This window comes from Lissotriton vulgaris, chromosome 5 (assembly GCF_964263255.1).
Source record: "Lissotriton vulgaris chromosome 5, aLisVul1.2, whole genome shotgun sequence".
NCBI lineage: Eukaryota > Metazoa > Chordata > Amphibia > Caudata > Salamandridae > Lissotriton > Lissotriton vulgaris.
Genome location: NC_141693.1, coordinates 1,204,651,753 through 1,204,679,698, shown reverse-complemented (window position 1 = coordinate 1,204,679,698; position 27,946 = coordinate 1,204,651,753). Strand labels below are relative to the sequence as shown.

Here is a 27,946-nt window from a genome sequence, read left to right as displayed (position 1 = left end):
GTCGGTCCTGGCACTGCGTGTATTGCATTGCATCGCGCATGCTGCCAACTTTTTGCAGCTCTAATTAATGGTTTCAATGTTTTGGTTCTCCCGGGTTCACTATAACACAGGGTGGCAGAAGGGGGTGGATCAGATGAAGACTGGGAAGGAGAAGGTGACATTTGAGTGGCGGAGATGCAGTGGTGACTGGTGAGGTTTGTGAGTGGTGGGGCTGGGCTTGTTTCGAGGGGAAAGAGATGCACGTTGGCTGCTCCAATGTTGTCAATTAAAATAAGTTTCCCGTGCTATGAGGAATGTAAAATGATTACATTGATGATAAAGAGCACTTTTAGATTTACCAGTGCAATTACTACACAGATCCATACATTCCAATGATTATTTATGCCATGAGATATATCCTTGCCGACGGTTGATGTGGCACAGAGCACCTCCTTCAGTTCCAGGGCAGAAGTGGTATAACAGCCTGCTCTTAAACCGGGTAACAATGTTTGAGTCCCTGCATCAACTGTGATCTTCGGCAGGTTGCTTAAGTTTCCCTGGAAATAGATTCATTAAAATATTTTTTTAAATCCCCAATGCCTCCAAAGGTTATCTTTTCCTGGCATCCCTCAGTCAGCTGTTCAGGGGGAGAACAGAGCGACAACAACCAGATGCTGAATGATGCCTGCCATTGGTTACTGTGACCACAAATCCTAAGATTCTTTAAATGGCACAGTATAATTGCGTGTGGCTTTTATGTCCCGGGCCAGCGAGCGTGACTCTGCGGATAGATAGATGAACTGAGTCTAGCACGTATGTATGTATATGCATATGTGTATATACATATACATTTACACCGATCAGCCCTTGACCTATTTGTTTTGTAAATTGCAATGCCTTTTATTATTGCAGGTGTTTGTTTTGTAAATTGCAATGCCTTTTATTATTGCAGGTGTTTTAAACACATAAATAAAAGGTATTGTCATTTACATCGCCAATAGCTCAAAATCTTGCAATTGCGAGACCTATTGCATTGCAAATGCTTGTTTCTAAATGAAGCTGAGAGACGAACACTAAACCTGTTAATGGTGCTTTTTAATTTTTTTTTTTAACTCTGCCTACTGAGAATAGCTGCACTATTTGGAATCCATAAATGTAAGCCCATGTCAAGGGCATGTTTTTCCCTTTTTATATTGCTTTACAAAGGTACACGAACATAATAAAAGAATACTTTTATTTACATACCCTTGCAGTAGCTTGCATATAACATGAGCTCATGTAATCTTTATTTTTTATGTATGTCTGGTACCTGTAGTTATTCTTTAAAGGCTAAAGGCCGCACTGGAACTATCGGGAAATAGCCAGAGTGAGCTACTCAAATCTGTCATTCGAGATAAGATGATATTGCTGTTGTCTATACTGTAGCTCGTACTTTTGAATGAAGCATTGCTGCTCCTTGTACCGAACCTGCTTGTTTGAGCGAAGCATACACTGCTGTGATTTCTGCTCTTCCTTTCTGTGGGAATCTTGCTCGGCTTCCCATGCTGTAATCCTTGTCGGTGTTAGAAAAGCTTGCACACACTGCACCCTTGTTAATCAAACTAGCTTTATAATGTACTCTGGTTGTCCATACTGCATGTCCATTCAATGTTTTTTTTTTACTGACACTGCAAACTTTCTGCATTGCATTACAAGTGTCGCAGCCCTGCTCTGACGCTCATTAAAAGAATAACGGTCCACCTGAGCCGTTCTGATATGTATAATTAAAATACATAATCTCTGTTTAGAGGTTCTGCCACCGGCAATTAAAACATAGAAACCTTATATAGAAGTTCTGATAGTGTCACTTAGCATAACTAACGTGCCCTTTGAAAGGTCCCGTACGGTTCCATTCACATTATAGCAGCACTGCAGTGTGGTGTTAGGAACACCTTTGCATAAAAATTGCCGCTGTCCTGATGGCTAGTCTGAAAATGTCACATTAAAACATTTGATTCCTGCTCAAACGTTTTATGAACTGTGGCACTGGGGTATTACGGCGCTGCAGTGAAGGGCAGGTCATAACCCAAAGAAGTGTTGGTACCGTCCGATGTAAAGTATATTATAAATAAACCGTCAAAATGTGGCAGTTTTCCGACTCCGCCCGTGCCCCTTTCTTCAACCATATCTCCAGATTTACCTGGTGGGATATGTAGTTACATCCCCCCGCACCATCTTAAGCACTAGGCCTTGCTCGGACTCCTCATGCAAGCACACCCCGTACCATGAGGCTGTCTTCTTTCACCCCCCTTATCCCTCTTCTGGTGACTGACGCAGGTTTCTCTTCCCTGTATCCGGTCAGCCAGTGTCTCATTCTCCTTGCTGCGGGAGGCCCCTCACACATTGACCTTTGACCGTACGACTCCCTCCTATCTCTTCTCTACACCCTCTCCCTCCTACAGGGGATATAGCTCCTACGCAACTAACTCTTGTCTGTTTGTCGCTGGATTTATATTTAGTTTGGCTGCCTACAGCGATGGGTGTGTGAGAGGCCAACGCCGGCTCATCCAATGATTCTCCTCTATCTGTGCTGATGCAATAGGTTATTTGGCAGAAATAAATGCGATTGTCGCACATGCACCGTGATGCTGGGCCAAGGCATCAGGAGAAAGAGTTTTTTTTTGTTTTTTTTTGGGAGCGGTTTGTAAATCCGTGTTGGCTGATAGCTTGGCCGCTTGCAGTGACGGTCATATGTTTGCGTGTTTTTTGATGGGGGTGTGTCTTGCTGGTGACTGCCCCCCTGCGTGTTGTGCGCCTACATCCCTTTCCAGGGCGGAGTGACCATAAAAGTGGCAGTGTCGACATCGTAGGATACACGACTTGTTGAGAAGACGCGGCCACGCTCTAGACTTCAGCCTCTAGCGTCTCTCTGGGCCCTGTCTTTGATACATAAAAGATCGTAGTCGGTGAGTCCAAAAGCCTCTGGCTCAATGGTATGAGCTCATGATGTGCTCGTTTCAGTGTTTAAGAAGCTGTAGAAGGTTTAGTGTTCAGCAGTCAGAGTTTGATATGTGAGATTCGGCTTGAAGGTAGGAATAGCCATGTTAAATGAGCACACCCGTGGACAGAGTATTTCCTGTGATGAATCCTGTGTTTGTGAGGAATCCTTGTTTGCAGTATGCTCCAGGGTGACTGGCCTGCGCACGGGGCACCTGCTAGTATTGCACGATGCGCTGGTGTTCAATGGACTCGCTAGGATGGTGGCGTTGGGAGTAAATTCTGACGGAATGTCTGTGTGTTCCGGAATTAGTTAATTTATGACATGCACTCGAATATCTCATCTGAAAGCCATTCTAAAACAGCAGAAATCTTTAGCCAAGTCTCGTACTTGTTGGCTAGAGACGTTCTTTATGAAACTGTGAGCCTTGGGTTCTGCTTTCCGGGAAGGGTGCAGCCTTTGGGAGAATGGAAACCTTCTTTCTCTTTTGAAGAGTAGTGTGTGCACTGTGGTATCAGAGCAAAGCTTGAAGGAGTGATCTTTTCTCCTTCAGGCTCAGAGGTGCTTGTCTGGCAGTACTTGCGCGATTGTTTGTGGCTTTATTCTATAGCCTGTTCTGGCTTGGCACTCGTAGTGTTTAGAGAAGAGCCTGAGTGAAGACGATAGGGTAAAGAAACAGCATGAAATATTTTTGCAAAGTGGATCTTTTAGTTGTTCAAAAGGGAATGTGTTATCAAATTTGAGAGGGGAGGTCGGCAAAGAAGTGCTTTCTTAGGTTGTGTGTTGCTGTTTGGATCGAAGTCCCAAAAACAGCGCATTACGATTATTTGTTTTCAAGAAGGTCATTGTTTCCTGCTCTGAAGCCTTTAGTCCTTAAGTCAGATTTTGATTTCACTTGATATCTTGTACTGAGACCTCATTTTAGATGTATATGTTTATACATGTATGGCCCCTACAGTAACCCTGTAAAGCAAAGTTTTATTGTAAGTGACCGGTTTTCCATAGAGTATCATGTGCTGGCTATAGAGGAAACTAAAGATGGTCAGCTCCCTTATGGGACAACCAAATTGTCTTGCTTGGTGTCAAACACCATGCATTTTCACCCCCAACAAGATTCTCATGTTGAGGGCGAGCTGGCATGCACAAGGGTGCCACACTGAGTGGGTGCCCCCCCCCCCTCCAAGATACTTTGACCCAGTGCCTTGGTGGGCATCCCTGAGCAATTTGCCCCCGAGAAAAGTCTGCCTTCATGATGGGTTGTGCTATTACTTCCCCAGGATGGAGTGGGGAATGGAGCAAAAGGCCTGGGCCAGAAGTAGGTCACACATCCTCCCTCCCATGATGGCTAGTGTTTAGTCATCAAGGCAGTGAGCCTCAAAGGTTTTCACTGCCCTTGATGTGTAATTTTTTAGGACAAAGGACAAAGCCCTTTCTTCCTGACAACATGATGGGCAGTAACATTACTTCTTTAGGAGGCATACACCTCCAAAAGGCTAACCACACCTTTAGGGTGAGCTAAGAGCTCTGTACAGCCAAGGAAGGCTTCTGTCATGTTGGAAGACCCTAAATTAGAAGACTCTGGGTAGAAAGGTGACGTACACCGACATGATGTTGTCACCTCGGGCGGGTTACCCGTAGGGACCATTGGCCACTGTCCCTCAATCCCTTTACTTCCCTTAAACTGATTTTAAGGGTATCCCCAGACACCAGAGCCTAATTTTTGACTTTGCGTCTTTGTGTCTCTTCTCGGATTCAGTCACTGACCAATAGGACTTTGGACTCTGCCGTAGCGCAAAGAGAGGGCACTTAATTGCCCTTAAAAGACCATATACTGGAACTGCATAATCATGTGTCCGTGACAAAAGCTCTTTGCTCCCAGAAAGATGGACTACAGTAGACACCAGACACCAAACAGACTCCCTTGGCTTGGTCGGACCAGTCCCTTGCAAAGCTGCAGGAAAATCAAGGTCCTGCATGACAAGAATTGCGAACCGCTGGGCCTGTTGAGTGAGCCCAAAGACAAGTGGTGTCCTGCAAGCCCAGAGTGGTAGCTAAGCTTTCCACCTAGTTTCAAACTGCTACTCTACTCCTGTTGACTTCCAGTCACATAAACTGTGGACTAAATTTGCTAAAGCTTAGTGATCCCCAGTCTGGTGATGGACCACTTTAGTGTCATACCCAGCCCGAGAGCAACTCTCAGTTACCGATTAAGTCAACAACCTCGCTGCTGTGTTCTTGCATCCTGAAGAGGGTGGCGAGTATGTGGTAAAGCATCTTTGGTGCGACCTCACCTGGTGATTGAAAACTGTCGGATACCTCTGCACCTGTAGCTGCTGAGCAAGGTAGAAGAAATCCAGCTGTTGAACCAGAGTTCTAGGACCCCAAAGGCCTTTACTCCCCGTGGGTAAAGTGGAACTCCATTTCCAAGTGTGGTTTTGTCCAGTACTGCAAGTTTGACAGATGCTGTGGATCCCTTTCTGTACCAAGGACAGCCAAGTCACCTCTGCACCTAGACTCCCTGGGCAAGGTAATGAAGTAACGACTGTTGTAACTTGGTCTAGGGACCCTCATGCAGTGCTTAATTTGTGCCAGTGGTTTCGGGTTCTTAGCACCTGCACCTACTTAACAGGGACGAGGCTATTGAATTTTTTTCCCCTGTGCGATGGGCAAGTAATTCCTAAAAATAAATGTACTTACCTGCTGCAATTCAAAATGTCAGGCGTTTTGAATTGCAACAGGTATTGTAATAGGCTATTTATTATGGCACACATGGGTTTGAGGGCTGGGGTTGCTTGACCACAGTTAACAAAAACATAAGCACTTAGTTGCCTACCAATAATTTAATGTAGGTGGTAGTCGACCACAATCTTATCACGATTTGCAATTCTGTTAGGGTTAGCTCATCTTTCATTCTATCAAGACAGATTCATTCAGTTTTGTAATGGTAATTAGAGTTATGAAATTAGTAAACTACTTTACATAAAATAAATTCTAATTTGCAAATGGAATAGCTTAATTTTTTCTCAGCTCTGGCTGCAGGTCACTGGTTCTTGTGAGGTCAAAAAACGAGTGAAGGAAATGGGATTAGATGATAGATGCTTGTGAAAAATCGGACAACTGTTATGAGTGTTCAATAAATGGTGCTACGGTCGGAGTAATTAAAGAGTGCGAAGCTTACTGTTTTACCAGCTCGCATGACTCACTGAACTGAATCGAGCTGAAGCAGGACAAAAATGATTCATTTTTACTTTTGCGTGCTATTGCTCATGGCATGGGCCTGCCCACCAAAACACAATGCAGTCCTTGTCACACCTGGCCTCGGTGTGCACAGCACTGTATTGTATAAAAAAAAACTGCCTGCACCATGACTGCTGTGCTGCATGAGTAGCTGGATTCGGGGATTAAATCACTGGGTAGCCGGAAGTACTGCAGGCACGTTGGGCCAAACTGGTCAAAATGGCTGATTACTGGGGCGTGTATTAAAAATGTCTTGTGTGATGCATATTTCCTTCCATGTGGTAAATCTTTCTGTAGATAAAAGGTCCCACTTGGTAAAAGCGTGTTTAGAGTGTTGTGAAGTGTTATTGTGCATCAGACAGACTGGCGACTGTGGTGACACTGACAGTTCACCTATTGTTCTAGAGACCAGCCTCAAAGCACTGTGCTAAGTGAGTCTCTATCTGTGATATGACACACACCCATTGTTCCTCGCACATCCTGGATCTGTAGCAGACCAATTTAAGGTGCTTACTAAACCTTTATCGCCATAACAATCAATGTTCATGTTCCACAGCAAGCTGCTCACGCTATTGTTTTCTTACTGTTCTGAAAACTAGAAAGGTGCCAGCTGGGGATAGGATTGCCTCTGGCAATTGCAAAAGTATGGAACAAACTGCATCAGATGCATACCCTCTCGTCTTTGCAGGGTTTTTTCAAGGCTTTTTAGCAATAAGGCCATTTGTTTTGCTATTTTCTTTACAATGCCATACATGCGTAATTTATAAAAACAAAATTATGTAACACAGATCTTGACTCAAAGTTTGAATTTAGTTTATCTGTTTTTTTTTTGTCAGCCAGTATCGGAGTTCAAATCTACAAACCACTGCTAGAGTAAGACACAGAGTCAAGAGCTATAAAGAGTGACTTGGGTATCCACTTGGAGTGTAGTAACACATGAGGCCCTGGTTGACGGTGGTACCCTACACAGATAGTGCTCCAGAAGCTGTGACGTCACCAGACTAAGAACCTGTCTGGTGGCACATTTCTTTTCTTATGGTTGGGCTCCCTAAGTCTTATAAGATCCCTATAGCCTTGTAAATATATCTCATTCAAAGTTTTCTTGGGGCAGGGGTAACCTCCTAGCAAAACCGTACTTGAGGAAGGCTCTCGTGCTGAAATTCAGATCAGGTTTTACATCTGGCCATCAGCAGTGGCAGCTGAGGATGTGGGTGGAGCCATTGGGAGGAGTGTGTGGAGCCAGGAAAGTGGGCGTGACCTATTTTTTTTTTCTCTAGCACCTGGACTTCATATTTTACAAATTAAGTAATGCCTGCATGACCTTATCCCCAAGAGGGTTAGTTTGAACTCATCCTGCAAGTAAAGAAGTGTCACCCATGTCGCCCCCTGTAGTGCCTGGGTAGACCCTATGGGGTTCTTTTCCCACTAGTACTGGTTAGGGGTTTGCCAACCATGGGCCCCGTCATTCTTCCTGAAGCCTTTGGGAATGACGACACTTTGCTCAACAATGTATCCAACACCAAGGATACAGGTCAAGAAAGAATCAATATACCAAAATATTATTGGGATCAATCCTCCACTTATCAGGATATTGTTGTTATGCAGAATGTATTCTATCTGAACGGTCTATATCAGCTGGATCCGGACTTCTGTCTCTTCAGTGTGTCCGTCTATTTGGCAGCGTCCCTTTTAAGAAGGGGCAGCATGGTGTCAGGCGAGATTCATTTGTATACTAGGAAATAATGATAAATTAAGTGACTTTCAAAGATCCAGTCTACGTGGACAACATATCTTTACATGAGCCACCACGATATCTGACATATATGTAAGCTTCCAGGGCAATAATGCTCCCACAAAATAGCTTTAAAAAAAGCATCCTGCAAATGTGGGAAGATACAGATGGTGTCTCCAACTTTTCTAGTTGTTCTTTGGTTATATAAGCAGTTGCCATTACTGCATGAAAAGACCCTGCATCTGAAAACCCAGCAAGGGTTAAGATACAGTGGTTGTGTAATGATAGTTTTTGCTCAGCCCCGTGGAACGAGAAGCTAAGCAGGGGTTCCCGTTTCAATATCGCTGACCTCTCAGCAATATTAACGTAACACAGGTTTGAGTTTGTTCTAGGATAAGGTCCTCCAATCTATAAACTATGCTATAAACTGGATTAAGTCCCTGCTAAGCAATCGTACGTTTCAAGTCTTCTCCCATTCTGCCGGCTCAGAGACTTTAACTCTTAAGCATGGAGTACCGCAAGGTTCAATTCGAAGCCCATTGCTTTTTAACATATATATGAGTCCACTTGCCAGAATAGTAGAAGAGGCAGGTTTAAATATTTTTTCCTATGCTGACGATTCTCAGCTCCTTTTCTCTCTCTCTTCAGCAGAAAGCAATCATCCTTCCACGTTAAAACTAGGACTGGGTAAGATCGCGGGATGGATGCAAGCTAATTTTCTAAAATTAAACGGCGAGAAAACAGAGCTAAGGAAGAAATGAAGAACTATGGGGACCCCAGCACTGGCCATCTGAAATGGGCCCTCTTCCGATGCCAGTCCTACAGGCTTGAAATTTAGGTGTCATCATTGATGAATCTTTGAATATGCACCAGCAAGCCGTTAAAACTTCAGCCACCTGTTTTGCAGTCTTAAAATGGCTTAAAAAAATCTGTTGGATGCTACCTGATTGTACAAAAAAAAGTTATTAATGCTTTAGTAACTTCAAGGCTTGATTACAGCAATGTGCTATATTTAAGGGCAAAGAAAACTACGATCAGAAGGATGCAAATGGTGCAAAATGCGGCGGCGAGACTCTTATTCAAAATTCCTATGTCTTGCTCTACTTCTAAATACATTTGTGACCTACATTGTCTGAAAGTCGAAAATAGGATTACGTTTAAATCCTTGTGCTTCATGCATAAAATCTCAACTGGCACTGCCCCAAAATACTTGCAGAAACTTGTCCGTCCTTACCAACCATCTAGGACCCTTAGGTCCGCAACAGCCAATAACTTCGTGATCCCTAAAATTAAACTGTCACGGATGGGTGGGAAATCTTTTGTTTTCCTGGGTCCATCTCTCTGGAATGCGATGCCATATGCATTACGTACGGAGATGAGCCACGTGAAATTTAGAAAGGCCTTAAAAACCTGGCTATTTAACATCTAATATTGCTTGGCACTAGAACACACTTCTGAATTATCAAGCGCCGGGAAACCCTTTGGTGGGTAGCTGATTTGCGCTATATAAATTAAATTAAATAAATAAAAATAAAAAACAATCTGCCTTCCTTGTGCCTAGAGCGGTTTCTTCCTCGTGCCTAGAGGTTTTTTCCTCCATCTTGTTCTTGATTCAAGAAAAGGCTGAAATGGCTTTAGCATCTACTTCTCAATCACTGTTCAGTTTCATGTACTTCCAGGTCAGCGGCAAGTACACGAGGCAGCCTGCTTCATTTGAAGCCGAACTATCAGCAATCGATTGAGGAACCGGAACCAAGGGTCTATTATAAGGTCATGAGCAATAATTCTCTAGTTCCTTGACTCCTGCCCAAAACCTGAAATTTTTATTTTTTTATATTTTTACATTACGGTTGTTTTGTATAACCCTCACACCTACACTCTGACTCTCTGCAGCAGAGTACCTTCAAAGAAGGGAGCGGGGAGGAGGGAAGGCGTAGTGTACAAGTAACACAATGGCAATACAATAAAGATAAGCCCCAAACGTTTGTCGGAAGATGTGGTTCTCGGGCCTTTCCGTAATCCGTTTTTGGAAGAGAGTTTAGAGTTTACAACATTCATTGGAATGAGCCCAGACAGTGAATTGGCTTCTGCTAAACGTTTGCATCATATCATATGCCAGACAATAGTCTTTTATGAGCAGCTAAACATAACGCAGATAGTCAAGGGACACCTTGAGCTACTGTTCAAAATAATAATGCCGAAATATCAAGGATATGAAAAAATAAATTCTACAATACACACTACTATAATGAGTCTTAAGAGAGAAGTCTGGAAGTGAGCCAAGGGAAGAGGGGTTACAGTGAAGGAACCCTCCTTCTGTGTGACCAACCCTCGTTCCGTTCCTCCACAAGAAGAGTCGAGATGTTGGGTTCTAATGCAACAGATCATAACTAAATGTGTACATAATGGATTATGCTGCATCAGGATTCGAATCTTGGACCAGGAAGAGAGAGACACCTAAGAATTAAGTACTTAACTCAGTTACCTATCTTGATCTTTAAGATACAGTGCATGTACATTTTCTACTCCAAGGTAAAAGCATCTAGTTCTTATCATAGTTTAACAAACATTCATTTTTGCAACTTTCATTTCATTGTTTTTATGCGGCCTGCCCCCAGATAGACAGCATGGTTTAATTAAGCAAAGTGTTTCTACAGAATCACGGTAGGGGCAAGAGAAGCTCTTCTTAAATAGGACTCGAAAGGGGTACTAACTAGAGGGCTTTCTCTGAGCGTGTGGCTTGGACTTAAAATGCAACACATCTATTAGATGTTTGCTTTAAAAGCCAGATTAAGCATAACCTGCAGAATTCGCTTACTTGGAGCCAGAGTCAACTTTGCTGCTGACGCAGTATATGTGAAGAAATCACACGTCAGGCTTTCCAGGCTCCGAGCGGGCCAAACCTGTCACTTGTGATGCAATGATTCAGTTCAATACGATTGCAGTCTAGGTAGGTGACTGACCTCGCCAGAGCACCTCCGGTCAGATTGTTCGCACTGCGCTTATTGATACAACAGGTCTATTTGCCAGCCAAGTCAGCAGGATTCTGCAATCCCTCCGAGGCTTGGTTCCAAACCCTGCATGTGCGTACAACAGCAGAGCCTGTGTACTTGGGGGGGGGGGGGGGGGGGGGGGGGGGGGGTCGTACTGCCACAGTGTTGGAGGGCACCCTGCAAAGCTGGCCCCGAATGCTGCCTCTAGAGGCAGACTTAGATCCATGATGCAGCAGGTAATTCAGCTACTGAAAGCTGGCCCCGAATGCTGCCTCTAGAGGCAGATTTAGATCCATGATGCAGCAGGTAATTCAGCTACTGACGTTGGACTTGGGCTAACGCTGCAGGAAATCCGCTCTAGCAGATATATAGGGGAATCTTGATCTGTACAGAACATGTACATAATTAAGGCTCCCTTCACAATTAGTACCATATGCACTCTGTATTTAAACACGGCAGACTGCAAAACCTGGAACTGCATTGAATCTAGTCGAAAGGATTGCTACCTAAACCAGAACATTCTCCTTAAGACCATGTGAAAAAGCTGTGCTCTGGTTCTTGGTGTTTAATGGGTACCCTAATGTTCGTAAGAAGCTTCCCACAACACACTTATGGCCAGATGTACGACCTGCCAAATAGCGACTTGCAAATTACGTCGCTTTAGCGACTCTCAATTTGCGAGTCGCTATGTGACATGTACAACAGTGTCTTGGACACTGTTTGCGATTCCCAAGAGTCGCAAAATGTGAGGCACATGAATATTAATGAGCCACTCGCATTTTGCGACCCCATTTGGAATGGCTGGCCCTCCCAGGGATGGCGGCCTGCTAGGCTCCGCAGACTACCATGTCTGGGACTGCTGTTAAAGAAAGCAGCTTTTAATTTTTTTTTTTTTATATATGCAACCAGTTTTCCTGAAAGGAAACCGAGATGCATTAAAAAAAATGAAACCCTTGATTTTTTTAAGGGTACACAGTGGTCCCTGGGGCCACTGTCTGCCCTTAAAAAAACATTTTGCATGCATTCTGCATGCAGTTTTACATATAATTAGACCCAGGGACCTACTAATGTTTTTTTCTTGTTGTAATCTCTCCCTGTACAACTGTGTGCAGCTGTGGTGTTTCCCACTACTCTGTATCCATACAAACATTTAGTGTTTGTGTTGGGTGTGCAGCATTAGTGCTGAAGACCCTCTTATTGCAACTAAGGGTACAGGTTAGCCACATTCAAACAAAACCAGTGAGACTTCTCTTGCTTGTGATCGGTTACTCTACTTTGTGCAGCTCGCATCTCCTGTCTACCCTACCTTGCACCTCATCCGTTCCCCCGCCTCTTTCCCCGCCATTTCGTCTGGGGCGCTGGAGCTAGGAGGGCAGCACCACCCTCCGACCTGGTGGCAGAATTGAAATGTGATGGAAAACAAGGAAGCCCTTCAATCTGTTTCTTTCAATGCAGCATGAGCGGTTTACTCCAGGCATGAAAGGTCAAGGGTAATTCAGGAGAGCACAGAGGGTAACTTAACAAATGACTAAGCATATGTACGTCATGTATGTTGAAGCTTAGATTTCGCTTCAAAAATATGACAAACGTTGTCACTCATTTGATTGGGTACAATGGAGAATGAGGCACATGATTTGATTGGGTACAATGAATGAGGCACATGATTTGATTTAGTGCAATGGCGAATGAGGCACATTAATTTGAAAGACCTCCGTGTAAAAAGTGCTTCTTTAAAAAGTGTCAAATTAAAAAATTGAGCTAATTTTCGTTTGAGCCTGTTAATGGTAGACTGTGGGGAGGAGGCAAGTTTTTGAAGTATTGGCACAAAACACATTTAATAAACATTTACTTTTGTGTACACGCACAGCTAAAATAGATCGGATTTATTAATGGGTAAAGGTTTTTCACATTTGCTGCATGCACTGGTTCTGTTACGTAACTCTTCCAAAAGGTGATGCTGCTGTGACTCCCTTAAAGAAATCAACACTTCTCACCCAGCAGTTTTTAGGGCAAGCTATCAAGGCTGTGTAGGAGAGTAGGGTCTGCAATCCTATGATCACCCAGATTTTTTTGCTTTTGTTTCACTGGTTTACGACTTTCTCGGGCTGTGGGCCTGCCAATCAGACCCACAGCCTAGCTGTTCTCTCGCTAAATTGATATGTGTACCTTAGGTGCATTACCCAATTGGAACTGGGCCACCTTGTCAGACCCTGTAACTCAGGGCATCGGTGTACCCAGGGCCTACCAGGGGCTGAAGCATGTATTATGCCACCCCTGGATGGCCATCTAAATCTGACACAACTGGCTGCGCGACAGCTGGGGCAACGTGGCGTACTCGCCCGTTGCTTTAGGTATAGTATACCTATATCTAACCCTCAAATGGACACCCGAATTCCTATGAGCCACTCCTATGGCAGGCCTTGACAATCCTGAAGGCAGAGTGCGTGGAATCGTGTGAATTGGGCTCTGGCACGAGCCGAGCCCGGTTGCAGCTTGCGGAACAAAGACCCAATGGCTGTTCCATGATAACGCGTACCATATTGGTAACTTCGGTATCGCATTATCAAGACATGTCGAGTAAGGTGTCATACGAATCGGGATACTGACCCCTCACCAATGCTGGCGACGGGGTTTGCATTCCACCCTTCTAGAGGGACACGACATGTACGTAACTGTGAACCCCGGTTAAAGTTAACTGAAGCCTCAGCTCCACAAAATGGATGCTGCCACCACAGACACGAGTCTGACCTCCTGCTGCTGGGAGTCCTTCCAGCGAGGAGAGCTTGGACAAAGGGTTTCCTGTCCGGGGCGGTGCTCGCACCATCCCAGACAGGGTTTTGTGTATCCTGGGTAGGCAGGGCTTTACAGGAAGGTGACTGCGGAGTGGCACCCCGCTGCTCACTACGCATCTGCCGGCTAGAACCAGTTCCAGGGGCACACCAGCCCCTGACCTGGGGAAAGTCCGGCATGGGAGAGGAGTGTAACTACCCCCCCTTCCTGGTCCCACCCCTAGGGCAGGACCTAGTCACGTACCCACCCCTTTCTTTAGGATAAAGGCAGGAGCGGGGACCCTTCCAAATTAGATCATCTTTGAATCAAGAATACTTTCTACGAAAGGAACTCTTGACTCTTCTCAAGAATTCTCCCTTGCGGCTAAGGAGTAGTCACCCTGCATCCGCAGGCACCATCTAAGAACTCTGCGGTTTGCTGCAAGTCCTTCCTCAGGAATCCGACTGCCCAGCTCGACGAGAACCGGCTTTCCTGGCACCTCTGACCTCTACCCACATCGTCAGCTCAGCTGAGATCTGTGGGTGCGACGAGACCTCGAGGGACCGGCCATCTTCAAAACCTGCACGACTTCTTAAACCAGCACGACCACCGAAGAATCCTCTGGTGAGTGCTCTGGGGTCCGAGAAGCCCCGACCCTGAGCAGCTCCAGCACCGAAGTGCAGCCTCCCAGCATCTCCACGATCTGCGTGGGGCCCTTCTGCTCTTTGCTGTTCAGCACGTTGTCTGGTTACTAGCCGCTGGCCGTGACCTTCTTGACGACGCCCGACAACCAACGCTGTTGGTCTGGTTGCTCCAGACCGGCTTTTTCTCCCTTCTGAGAGAGGAGCACCCCGGACCCTCCTGGTCCACTCTAGACGCCATTTTAGGCCAACCACGTGGCCCTGAAATTTGCCAAGGCTTGTTGCCCCAATCCTGGGCCCAGCGACGCCGACAGCATCAACCTTCGTGGGACAGCTCGCACCTTCATCCTGGTCCGTGAGACTGCAGAGCCTAGCGTCGCCCACTCACCTAGTCGAGGTGACGATCATCCGGTGCCCTCCTGATACCCTCTGACTACTGGCCAGTAGTACGAACTTGGTCCCCTCTGCTTTCAGGTGTCATCCATCTCTGATCCAGGCTTGGATCTCTACGAACTATCTCCACTGGTCGCCGGCCAGCAGCTGCTTCCTTCCGGCTCCTGGTTCGTCAGCGAGGACTCCCGACGTCTGTAAAGACTTGTGCAGCCGCAGCCCCCCGGGCTAGGTAACTTCGGCATTTCGGTGCCCGCATAGCCTCAGTATCTAAGGGTCCCGAGTCCTTATCGCTTTCGACTTACCTTATCGGGTCCGCCCGAGACCACTAACTTTCCGTGCCCTCGGGCACTTGTATTGATTGTGCACTTGAAGTATTTTCCTAAGAGTTTTGTTGTGTGCTTAGTACCCTGGCCTCATAAAGAGTACAGGGCTGTTGTGACTTTAAATAAATACACTGTTTATTTTCATAACACTTGTGTGGTGTCCTTTCACTTGGTGTTCAAGGCAGGGGTATGTGATGGTATAACAGCTGACTTAACACGCCCTCTAGAGTTTAGCCCGAAGACTGCTCGTATCCACGCTACTAGGATAGCTGGTCTAAGGTTGACTTACAACCAATCACCATAAGGGTTGTTTGGACTGATGCATAGTGATCACTAGAATAGTGAACACTGCATATCGGGCCAACTTCTCACATGCTGGCTGACCGATTTTTCTTTCTTTGACTACTTTAAGCAGTGCATTTTACCTCTCCCACCTCCTAGCATGACCCCCAGCGTCTTAAGGGGGGCATTCGTCGTTATTTTCAACAATTATGGCAGTTTGTAAGCAATTAGATGTAGCCACTACTCGTAATTGTGTGTCTTTTTTTCTTTCGTACAGTGGCACAGTTATCTCTAGCTCTGATGTTGGCTGGTGTTTGATGTAGTGTCTTTCTGTACAGCTATGTGGCGCTTATCTCTTGTCTTTTGTCTTCCATACAGTACTCTTCTCAACATGTTCTCCAAACTTGTTAAGCGGCGGGCTGTGGGAGCCCTGTATCGCAGCATTCACTCCTCTGTGAGCTCTGCAACCATGGCAGCAAGTCAGAAACCTTTGGAAGAGCCTCTTACCTCAGACTATGTCTTTGACCGGGAATCAAAGTATGGGGCCCACAACTACCACCCATTGCCTGTGGCTCTCGAGAGAGGAAAAGGTGCGTCTTTGGTATCTCTGCATGTCATGTCCTGCTGGAAGACTGGTGGAGCTATGTGGTTTTCTTGTATGGCTTGTACAACTAACCAGGATGCGGTTTGTAATGTGCGGATGGTCCGGTGGCCATAGCAAGGTAGAGGAAACAGCTGGAGATACAGAGGAGGGTCTTTATGAAGACCCAGGGAAGGGTTTAGGGAATTGATGTCAAGAAAATGAGCGCAATGACCTTCGTAGAAGAAACTGAGATGAATAGCCTGATTTAAACGGGGGATGAAACAAATCAATGTATTACTAGAGCACTTGTCACAGCAAAACGGTGTGAAGTTGGCACCTATGTGTTGGTCTTTTCTCAAATCAGTAATGTGATACTAATGCCCATACAACACAGTTTAGTTTAATATGCCAACCTTATTGTTTGCGTCTGTGTCATGGCCAACTCTTCTTGCCTTACTAGTGGACTGGACCTTTTGGGTTTAACTTGTGATCTGACCTTATTCCAACACCTCCATAAGAATAGCACCAGTTATCATAATCTGTCAGTTCCAAGTATGGGAATTTTACCAAGACTGTTCGTATTTACTTTCACAAATGTTTACTTTTTCTTTAGGTGTCTATGTATGGGATGTGGAAGGGCGGAGGTATTTCGATTTCCTGAGTGCATACAGTGCTGTGAATCAGGGCCACTGCCATCCAAAGATCCTGAATGCGCTGAAATCTCAAGCTGAGAAGCTGACTCTCACGTCGCGTGCATTTTACAATGACGTTCTAGGAGAGTACGAAGAGTACATCTCGAAACTCTTTGGCTATGACAAAGTGCTGCCAATGAATACAGGTGTGGATTTTTGTCCCGAAGGGTAATATATTTGTGTGTGGGAGAAGGCGTGTGCGAGGGGCATGGTCACGTGATCTCTGCTCAGTTTGAAGGCTGTTTTGAGGGCCACAATGGTTCAGTAAGTTGAGGTTCTCTAGTGACTACCAAGTAGTTGGAGACGATTTTAAATGTCTAGACTCAGCGAATGAAATGATCACCATATGACCAGTTTCCCCAAGGCGGTACATATAACGACTACGCATTTCTAGAACCACTGACATAATATTGTTCTATCCCTGTTTAGCTGTTTTATTTGTGGAAATCCTGTTATGAAAGCATCAATTAATAAACTTTTGAGCTGAGTGTCCTCTGGAGGCCCGGGGGAAGAAACGGTTGTCCATTGGAGGCTGGCTTACCACATCTCCTTGTCACTGAATACACCATTGTCTGGTCCGGAAATTTCTTTCAAAACCATTACGATCCGATACTAAAATGTAAACGTTTGCTAATAAACATGATTCTTTAATAAATCTCCAGGACTGGAATGTGCCCCTGATGGGAGTCAGTAGGTTTAGTGATATTCGCCAAATATGTGGAATACACGACATTTATTTGCTTATGTAGCCAGAAATCTGTATGGGATTCACTTTTTTAAAAAATCTGATCACCTTCTAGCAGCTGGTGCTGTGTTCATGTTTTGTTATGAAGTTAAATATTGCACGAAAACTATACAAACATATTACTGGTTTATTGTTTTTTTAATATTGTGTGCCTGAGGCATTAATGGAAAGCACAGTGGTCCGTGTGGGGCGGAGGGGAATGATGTATAATTGTATTGTGGATTACATGAGTTGGTGTTTTTTTGGAGAGTCTATCTGGTCTACTGATTGACGTGCTTGATTTTAACTTTGGTACCAGAGTTGTAATCTTCTTTTGTCAAAAGTGTCTATTTGTAGGATCATTCAGTTGTTCCTATTTCTGTTCCTTAACAGCCAGATTTGAAAACATTTAGAAAGTGTGTTCATGTATAACTGCTGTAAAACTATGACCACTGCTTTTGAGGAGTGCTGTGTTTCTAGGTTTTGTAGTAACCAGAAGGTGGCACTCTGACCTTCAATATTCAGTATTACTGTTAATCCTTTATTCTGCGTCAACCAATGCCTGCCATTAGACAACGTGCCATTAAACAAATATATAAAGTGATCTCCGTCTAATGGTGATGAGAAATGTGCCTTAGTTACGTATTGCATGTTAAGAAACCAATGCTTCTATACAGAAGGGTGGTCAAAATAAACAGTTAGCTGCGCATAGGACCTCACTGATCTTTGTGCTTTGAGATAAGCAAGCGAGAATGGAACTTGTGTTTGTGATCTCCATGTTTGGGATAGTGAAGTAGCTGTGGTCCTTTTATGTTGGCAGAAGTGAGAACCTGTATCTCTGCTATAGTGAGGGCCACTGTGGTATTCCTGGCTTACTCCTCGTGAGCAATAGCACTGTGTAAGAGGCATGGGCAGAGGCACCATGTCGGTTTTAGATCGGGTGGGGGTTTGGATAGAAGAGTGCTGTGCCCTTTCTGTGTCTGGCCACTAATCTTTACTGGAGTGTCACCTTTTTTTATTTTGGTTTGTTAATGTAATTCGAGGCTCTAGCGTTTCCTTACTCGTGAGTGGCTCATGTGGGGTTTTAAATTGTGTTTTCTTTTCTTTCTGTACAGTGGTTTCATTGGTGGTATGCGGACACTTTTGTTCATTTGTCACTGACCTTTTTAATTATTGCTCCTCTCACAGGTGTAGAAGCCTGTGAGACGGCGTGCAAACTTGCAAGAAAGTGGGCCTACACAGTGAAGGGGATTCCAAAGTACAAGGCCAAGATCATCTTTGCAGGTACGCTAATCTCTTCTATCTCTACATTAATATTTTTTCACATTTGGCTCGATATTTACTGGAATTTAGCTGCATTTTTTCATTATGGGTCTTTGCCATGCCCATCTAATGACTTATTTCCCACTAGGAAAGTTATGCGCACTTAGCCCTTTAGTCAACTGGGTAATCCTGGATTGGGTCACCTGAAGGACTAAGTCCCTCAGTTAATGAAATTTCATTGTGAAATTAGAGGCTGCATTAAAGGGGCAGTGGGAATGTAGACCAATACCGATTGGTAGGGGCACCAAATGAGAAAAACAATATTTTGTAAATGAACCCCTCCACTGCTAGGCCTCCCCCAGCTCCCCCCCGTCCCCCCCACTGCTTAGCCGTTTTTTGAATATTTGGGGTGGTTCGCGCTTAGCCTCTGCAACTTTTTGACCAAATAAGGTATCCATCATGCAGATTCTAAAGGTACAAAGTGTTTGTGGATTCCCCTGGAGCGAACCCAGAAATTAGCCAAAATACAGCTTAACTTTTTTGGGGTGGAAAAATGGGAAAAATGTGCTGCAAATGAAAACGTCTGGGTTTTTTTCCCCCTGCAAACGGTATCAACAAAGGGTTTGAGGGGCTGAAATCTTAATTTTACCATCTTTTAGGGACTGACTGACTTTTGTCAGAAAACATTGTACACTGTTTTGGCATTTTAATGGGATATAGCCTATTTTTGTGCTTTCAACCTTCTTCCAGTTAATGGTAGAAATGGGTATGATAGCACTAATGGATCCTGGATAGCTATACAGTTTAGAAATGTAGAACAATTTCTGAATTCAGCTAGGGGTCATTTGTGTAGATCTTTCAAGTTTTTTTTTATAGAAACTAACCGTTGAATATAGGAAAAATTAGTTGAAAAAAGCCATTTGTGACAACATTTCCACCTGTAACTTCTAATTATGACCGCTGTTTGAAAGCAATATATTGTTACATACGATGGACCTTTCAGGTTGTTGGGATATATAGGACTTGTAGGTTCACCCAGAGCCAAAACCTGAGTAGCGTCTTGCATTGGTTTTTTATTATGTACCTGGTATATAGCAATTAATTTGGGAAAATATATACATGGATAAATCGGTATGAAAGATACCTATGTATTTCTGAAATTGGAACAAAATAGAGTTTAGAAACAGTAGAACTTGCACATTTCTGAAATTTTGAGTAACCATACTAGCATGAGAATTATAGGACATCTAAAGTGACTTCTTGTTTACACATTGTCTTTTATTTAGAAGATGAAATTCATGAAATCAACCGGTAATAACAATTGCTCTACAATTCTGTGTTGTCCTAAGTCTCCGAGAAAAATGGTACCTCACTTGTGTGGGTAGGCCTAGTACCCGCAACCGTAAACGGCCCAAAACGCAACGTGGACACACCACGTTTTCACAGTGAAAACTGACCCTTTTTTTTGCAAAGTGCCTAGCTGTAGATTTTGAACCCTAGATCTACCAGTACCTAAGGATACCTAGCAAACCTATACATTTTTTAAAACTAGACACCAAGGGGAATCCAGGATGTGGTGACATGTCTGGCTCTCACCAGTTTCTGTTACTCAGAACCCATTGCAAACCTCAATTTGTTTTTGTTTTAAAAAAAAAAGAGAAAATTCCTCACATTTTCTGTGGTGGAAAGTTCTGGAATCTGTGTGGAACCACAAAATTCCACCCACCCCTAATTTCCCAAAGTCTTCTGAGAAAAATGGTACCTCACTTGCGTGGGTGGGTCAAGTACCCACGTCAGGCAAGGGCCCAAAACCTATTGAGGCAACATCAAAATTACCCATCACAAAATAGCCTGGTTTTGCAAAGGTGGGGGTCCCCTGGAATTTCGGCCCCGGGCTTGGCAGCCATCTAGGGAAACCTACCACTCACACATTTGAAAACCAGACACCCGGAGGAGTCCAGAGAAATATGGCTTGCATGGATCCCCCAACGTTTCCAAACCCAGAATCCCCTGCAAACCCCATCTTGCTGAAAAAAAAATCACTTTTCACACATTTCGGTGTGGGAAAGTTGTAGGATCACCCGGCAGACACAAATTTCCTACCACCCAGCGTTCTCCCAGGTCACCCGATTAAAAAATGGTACCTCACTTGTGTGGGTAGGCATAGTGGCTGCAACAGGAAATGGCCCAAATTGTACGTGGCCCAAATCGTACGTTGAAGACTTCAAAATTACCTTGTCGAAGGGGCTGCTCCCCAACGTAAAAACACAATCCCTAGTGATCGTACCCCAAAAAAATCAGCGATCCTTGCCTAAGGTGCCGCTGCCCGCCAATTGCATTTCCAATAAAAAAAAAATCCCTGGTGTCAGTGAGCATTCCTGCTGCAGCAGTAATGCTCAAAAGAGCCATCCGGGAAAAAGAAAAACCTTTCCTTTCCCCCGATGCCTCTTTCGTTTAAATGCCACCCTCCCCCAAGGAGAAACTTACCTATTCTCCTGCTAAGGCGCTGGAAGCAAATGGCTTCCAGCGTGTTGGGAAGTCTCGAATGACGTCAGCACACCTCGTGCTGGTGTCATTAAATGACGTGGAGTCGGGGGAGACAGGGAAAGGGCTTTCCCGGTGGGGGCACCTTTAAAGGGAGGCCCATGGGGTGGCACGCTTCCCCCATGGGTGGGTGCTACTACGGCCGGGAGCCGTTCCTGACGCACGGAAAGGGTTAACAAGAATTTTTTGTGTCTTTCAAAACCGAAAGGGTGAAGGTGTGTGTGTGTGTGTGTGTGTGTGTGTTTGTCTGTTTGTACAAAAATGTTGGTGAAATCAGACACCTCACCATACATGACTGAAAGGACCTGTATCCAACTATTAAGCAGAAAATACATTTATTAGGGAGGGTGTAACACCCCAACCGCTCCCCTCCCCATGAAGCTTCACCCATAGTGCAGAGCAAGGCTTTCAAGGCTCAAGATAGCAGTAAATGTGTAATGGCTGGAAAATGGACACCTTTAAGTGAGGGTATGGTTTGAAGAGTAATAGACTCTTGTGATAATAGGGTGCAGAGGAGGGGTATACTTTGGAAGTCCAGCCAATGTATGTATAAGCTGGACTGAGCACATCTGAAATATTGCAAATCAGGATTTTATTCAACGGGAAATGTGATGAATTGAAAAGTAATTATTTTAACTTTTAACATTTTTGTTTTGTTCAAGTGGGTAACTTGGTTCCTGAATAAAAGGCATTTTTTGTTAGTGTTTGCTCATCACTGCTGTGTGCTGGTGGGGTGCATTTTACTCCGTTGCTGCCGGCATGGCTCAGAGGGGGCGTGTGGGTTCGTGCATACATGCGTGGCTGGTGGTGGGGGAACGAAAGGGTGGGAGATGGGGCGCAATTAAAGAAAATAAATTATAATAAAAAATAAACTTGCCTCCCCGGGTCTTACGTCTGTGCTCCTGCTCTCCTTATCAGACTGAGGCACAGGAAGCACAGCCCGGCTCCCCTGACTAATCACAACGCTGCAATGCAACCCATATTTGTTGTGAGCTACTGGTTGGATGATCATTTGATTGACGAGGCGTCTAGTGATCTTGCATTTATCCATGCTTCATCCATTATTCCATTGGCCTCTGGTCCTCTGCTACAGGTTTTGATATGACGTTTACTTTTGTTTAATGCTTCAAAAAAAAAAAACATTTGAGTGACATTAACCTTGTTGTTTTCTCCTGCCATGCATTTCAGGATATTTTTGCTTTGGCGTCCACTGAGGTTGTTGGTTGGCTCCCTTAGATTGTAACTTGGAACCGGTGCTTATCAGCAGTATTTTTTGATCATCGGACTAGAGATGAAGACACAACTGTTAAATTCTGCATTTTCTCTTTCTAGCTGGCAATTTCTGGGGTCGAACTCTCGCTGCCATTTCTAGTTCAACAGATCCTTCAAGCTATGATGGTTTTGGACCGTTTATGCCAGGATTTGAAATCATCCCATACAACGACCTCCCAGCCTTGGAGGTAAGACCTGTTTTCATCTTCCTGTCTTAGTTAGTAACTGCAGATATGATGTAGTCATCCATTTATTCAGTGCTCATATGCTTCCAAACAAGCGTCCCAGCGCTAGCGGCATGAAGGACTTCAGGCACTACAAGGGAGAGAGGGTTGGAAGGTGCAAAATCAGTTAGTCAATTTTTTTTTTTTACGACTGATTCAGAGGGAGCCATGTGTAAAACGAGGGACACTTCCAAAGCTTGGATGTAAGAGTGATGCGTTTTCAGATTTCAATTGTGTTAAAAGTGGCAAGTAATTAACTAGAATGGTTCAGGTAGGAGGTTCATTCACAGATACCAGTAGAGAGCAGTTATCATACCGCTCTAAACTGCTGTAGGAACTCCCTTATTAAGGACCGAACAGTAAACCAAGCCTGATTGCTGGAGTATTCGCCCATCTTTTCAAAATGCATGGGGATGGGGTGTTGAAGGGTGAGAGTGGCTGACAAACTTTCTGCTAGCCGTAGGCCTGGAATTCCATAAGATCTGAAAAGCGAGTGGCATTTTAATAAACACAAGGTGATGGTAGGGAACTCTAAAACCCTAGTCCATCCCAAACAGCCTTGCAAGACCCCTTCCAGAATTTAATATGAGGAAACTGAGATCAGTTTCGGCCTTGTTAAACCTGGAGGTATAGCTTGGATCCTTTGGCACTGCGAGCAAAGGACTGACGGCTTGGCATACACCTGTTCTTCTATTACATCAACACACTGAAGGCAATGGGCGACATGCTTGTAGTCCAAACCACTGGCAGTTACTCTAGGTACTATTCCTACCCATCGATTTACACCCGCTGTACCACTAGCATTCTGCCTATCCTTTTTGTATGTGTTTGGTGTACTTTCTGATAACTTCTAAAACTACTAAAAGATTAAACACAAGCAATTTGTAAGCAGAGCACTGTTTAACTTCACTTTAACCGGGTTTATGTAAACCTATTAAATAGGTAATATCACAGGCGGCTGTTGAGAAATTTATTGCAACTCGATACGTTTTCAAGCCAATTAAATATGATATAAAAGTTTGTAAATGCAAACCTCTATTAGGGGAAGCAAGCGAAGTAGAAAACATTTAATTTGCATCCGACTTGAACATTGTTTGCCAAGTCACAAGATTGGACTGTGCTTTTTAAATGCATTTGGCTTTTCATTACGAATATTTGTTTTTTGCCTCCTGTCAAACAATAGATCAGTTGCTTGATTGAAAATACCTCAGACCTGACATTTTTGGGACATATCTTTATTTTAGTTTGCAATTACCTTAAGTATAAAAATATTCTGGGACGTAACTTCATTTTTAAAATGCCAGTAGGGTGAGTGACCTCCCCACAACGTATAAATGCATGTACATGCATAACAATGCACCATAATTATCATATATCATGTTTTCCCTTGCTACCTTTATGCCCTGATTTAAAAGTAGAACAAAAACAGTTCAGACTTTTGTTGTAGTGCAGCCACTCCATCATTTCTACCAAGCAGGAGAAAAGATCACCTACAATCCCGCTCTTACCTTTAGCCTCAGAGTGCAGGCAGTGGAAGCATTAGATTTGGTCAAATGAGCTACCACTTTGTTTTGAAAGCATTACCCAATTCCTTAACTTTTCAAAATACTACACTATGCACATTTTGAGAAGCAACTGGAAACGTTTTGTTGCAAAAGAAATAATGTGAGACTTTGTTGGATGTCCGTTCTTTATAAATCTTCCAATATACCATGTAATGAATATCCCTAGTATTGAAAATCCATGCCTACGTGTTTACACCAGTAAAGACTAGCATTCAGGATTTACTGTAATGAATTGAGCATCTCCTCAAGTATCCATCTGACGAGCCATCCCTGGCTGGAGAACGCATACCGACCCTCCTCTTCGCGGATGATACGCTTTTAATCTCCAAAACCCCAATGGGACTACAGAGACTTCTGGACAACTTCCAATCCTTTTGTACCAAACGAGGCCTGGTAATAAATACAAACAAAACGAAGTACCTTGTCCTCAATCCACCGAAACAGCATGTGCGTTCTCCCACCCTGAACGCTGAGCTCTTGGAAAGGGTAAAGGTCTTCGATTACCTCGGGATACGCCTTTCGGACAAAATGGACTGGACGCCTCACCTAGATAAAATGCTGCTGAGCCACAAAAGGATTACAGGTGCCCTTTTGAGAGAGCAACGCTCCAGTACAACAAGACCTATAGGAACAGTCCTTGAGATATACACAGCTAAAGGTGTTAGCTCTGCCCTTTATGGTGCGGAACTTTGGGGTTCCTCGTCTACTGATGCTCTGCAGAGATCTGAGAACAAATTCTGCAGAGAAATAATGTCCCTTCCACAAGGCACCCCGACACTTCCTCTATTTTTGGACCTTGGCTGTACCCAGATTGGCGAAATCGCGAAATTTCGCCCTCTATTACTATGGGCCCGTATTTGGCGGGTAGAAGAACTAAGCGGATATGCCAGAGGTCTCAAGGAAATTATGTCATCACCAAGCTGGCATAAAATCAAATGGTTAAAAGACATGAAAAGCTTATTAATTAAGCTGGGTCAACTAGAATCATGGCTAAATAGAACTTCACCCCCAAAGCAAACTCTTAAAAAGCTTTATTGGGACTGGATTTGTTCTCAAAGAAACTCTAGTACCAATATGGGCAGGCTAACAGAGGTCTTTTTGAGGTTCAAAGACTGTCCCAGGCGGGAACTGTACCTGGATGCAATTGGAAAACACTTTGACAGGGCCTTGTATTCCAGATTTAGAATGGGAACCCTACCACTTAATACCTTCACTAAAAGTTGGAAACCCTGTACGGAAACGTCTGAACTATGCCCATCGTGCCTTGACAAACTGGAAACACTAGCACACTTCATGTTTGTTTGCGGCGAATACGCCACTCCAAGGAGGGTTTGGCTTAAAAACCTATGCCGCCAGCTGGGGACAAGGAGTCATGATGTGGCAATCAGGATACTTATCTCGGACAGTAGTGTACCCTATGCTTGTGCCCTAGCCAAATTTCTATCCTGGGCCTGGGCTATCCGAGCCAAAAATCTAAAACAATTTGTTTAATTCTTTTTTAGAAAAATGTATTAAAATAAAAATGCTGTTAAAATTGTTTAATCTCTAAAAACTTAACCAACTTGTTGGCTAGTTTAACTGAATAAGTACTCTTTGAAACTATTGTCTTTTTCCAAATGATTGGTACAGAGACACAAAATCCTTTTAGATTTAAATATTGTTGTTCTTAATTGTAACTTTTTTATACATTGAGCTGCTTTTATGATAATGACTTTTATCGAAATAAAGCTTTTTGACTTGACTTGTAATGAATTCCAGCCGCCGCTCCTGAAGGATACACATGCCAAAAGAACAAATGATTGACTTAATGCTGAACAATTTCAAACACTCACCCCACTACAGTGAACTGGGCTTAAATTCATTGTTTTTTGCTCACCACACCATTCCAGTTTGGACCCAGCCATATGCAAATCAGTCTTGCCTGCAATTACAATTGGTTACAAGAAGTGGTCCGAGATTGGCCCCATTGCTAAAGTAAGGTAACACTAGCCCTGCCTCCATTACATTAGCTCGGTGAATTAGGTAACGTTTAAGACCTTGCGATTGGGGCACAAGCTATATTGTTCTTGGCTTCCTAATCAACAGAGCATATTGACACCACACGCTGGCCAGCTCATGAGTTGTTGCATCAATGGCTACAAATGTAACCTGTTGCATTTTTGTTCCAAGAGGTTGCAATGACTTTTGATGATTTTATATTTCATCTAGTCTGCAAAAAAACACCCTACATTTCAGAACCGTGAAAAACCTACTTTTCTGCAGAGCTCTAGTGAAATAGGAATTATAAACTGGAAATCCGTGCTTATGTAATAACTGAAAATGGCATGAAGGGCCAGTACTTTATATGGTGTTGGCATTTCGCTCAAGAAAAGTGGGGGTGTAACCACACGCTCCTATTTGTGTGTAAACCAATTTCTCTAGTTTAACCGCTATAGATCATGCTGGGTGGGAATGAGATGGCCAGCCTCAAACTAAAGTAGACACTAGTGCAAGTGTCAACGTACACTTGCCCCTGCCTGCACTCTTGCGGGCAGGGCCAAGTGTACGTTGACACCTGCACTAGTTGGCATTCCTCGGCCAAATTTAAGTTTTGAATGTGCTCGAGTCACCAGCAAGAGCAAACCAGTAAACAAAATGGGGCCCCACCTAGAGCGAGCAAATAAGCTGTTCAGTCGGCCATTGATGTAGGGATTGGGAACCATTTACAGGTTAGTAACCTGGTCTCCTGAGATGGGGCTTCTTTGGCAAATCTTATTTTACTTCAATATGTTTATCAATGGTATAGATTGCAAATTCGCCCTATGTCTTCATTGAGATGTTTTTGTGCCAATAACTTTGAGGGGGATGTTTTAAGTGTTCAAGTAGTACAGTGTTTTCATTCATCTTTCCAGCGTGCACTACAGGACCCTCACGTGGCAGCATTCATGGTGGAACCCATACAGGGTGAGGCTGGCGTAGTAGTTCCAGATAAAGGTTACTTGACTGGTGTGCGCGATCTGTGCACAGCACACAATGTAAGTGTATTACCTTCTTGTTGGTGTAACTATATACTGGGGGCTGAGAAGGAGCAGGATGTTCTAAGTGGAGAGCTGCTGTGGGCTGGTTTCCCATTTCACCATGCTTCTATATATAGCGTCCTCTGTAAAATCAGCCAAGCTACAGATAGAATTTAAAATGGATTTTAGTTTCAAGCTCCCCACCTTAATCCCACAAACTTAAACAGGTGCTTAGTCAAGATAGTTCAGGTTTCCAATGAAACGATTTTTAGTTTGTTTAATGGGCAGAAACTAGTGCAATAAATGCATGGTCTGACTTCAAATACTCAAATTTCCTTCGCTTTCCTTTGTTCTTCAGTGATTGGCTGAGTTTTCAGGAGGGATTTGGTGAAATGTCCAGGCTGGGAATGTATTGCCTTTTGAGCAGGTGCAGTGAGAGGCTTGGCTGTATGGACTATGCTTATTCAGCTTCACAGAGCATGGATTATTTGCTTTATTTTAAGCACATTCCATACACCCTGTCGCCATTTTTTTTCTAACAAAGTAGACCTGGTTTTTCTTTGGCAGGTCTCCCTCTCTCCTCACCACCGTGCCCAATAGTATACTATGGCTCTCCCTTAAAGTTATCATGATTTGTGGCTAGTTCCTACATACCCTCCGCAACCCGTTCCTTTTCTGCTCTTCCCTTTGAGTAGATATTTCTAATTTATTCCCCTCTTTAGATCACATTTTGGGTTTGTGGAATTGTGGTTCTGGC

General features: G+C 44.0%; 1 protein-coding gene across 3 annotated transcripts in view; it reads left to right on the top strand.

Moving 5' to 3' along the window:
* OAT (ornithine aminotransferase) overlaps positions 1–27,946 on the top strand; it is an 81,391-nt gene that overhangs the window by 8,615 nt on the left and 44,830 nt on the right. For 2 of the 3 annotated variants that reach the window (XM_086922997.1, XM_086922999.1), the window contains exons 2-6: positions 15,705–15,916; positions 16,523–16,747; positions 18,514–18,609; positions 22,465–22,592; positions 27,085–27,207. In XM_086922997.1, coding sequence (XP_086779123.1) covers positions 15,718–15,916; positions 16,523–16,747; positions 18,514–18,609; positions 22,465–22,592; positions 27,085–27,207 — 771 coding nt within the window. In that variant the 5' untranslated portion in view covers positions 15,705–15,717. Of the gene's footprint in view, positions 1–2,786; positions 2,925–15,704; positions 15,917–16,522; positions 16,748–18,513; positions 18,610–22,464; positions 22,593–27,084; positions 27,208–27,946 lie in introns of those variants that run through there. The other variant, XM_086922998.1, reaches the window with a different exon arrangement.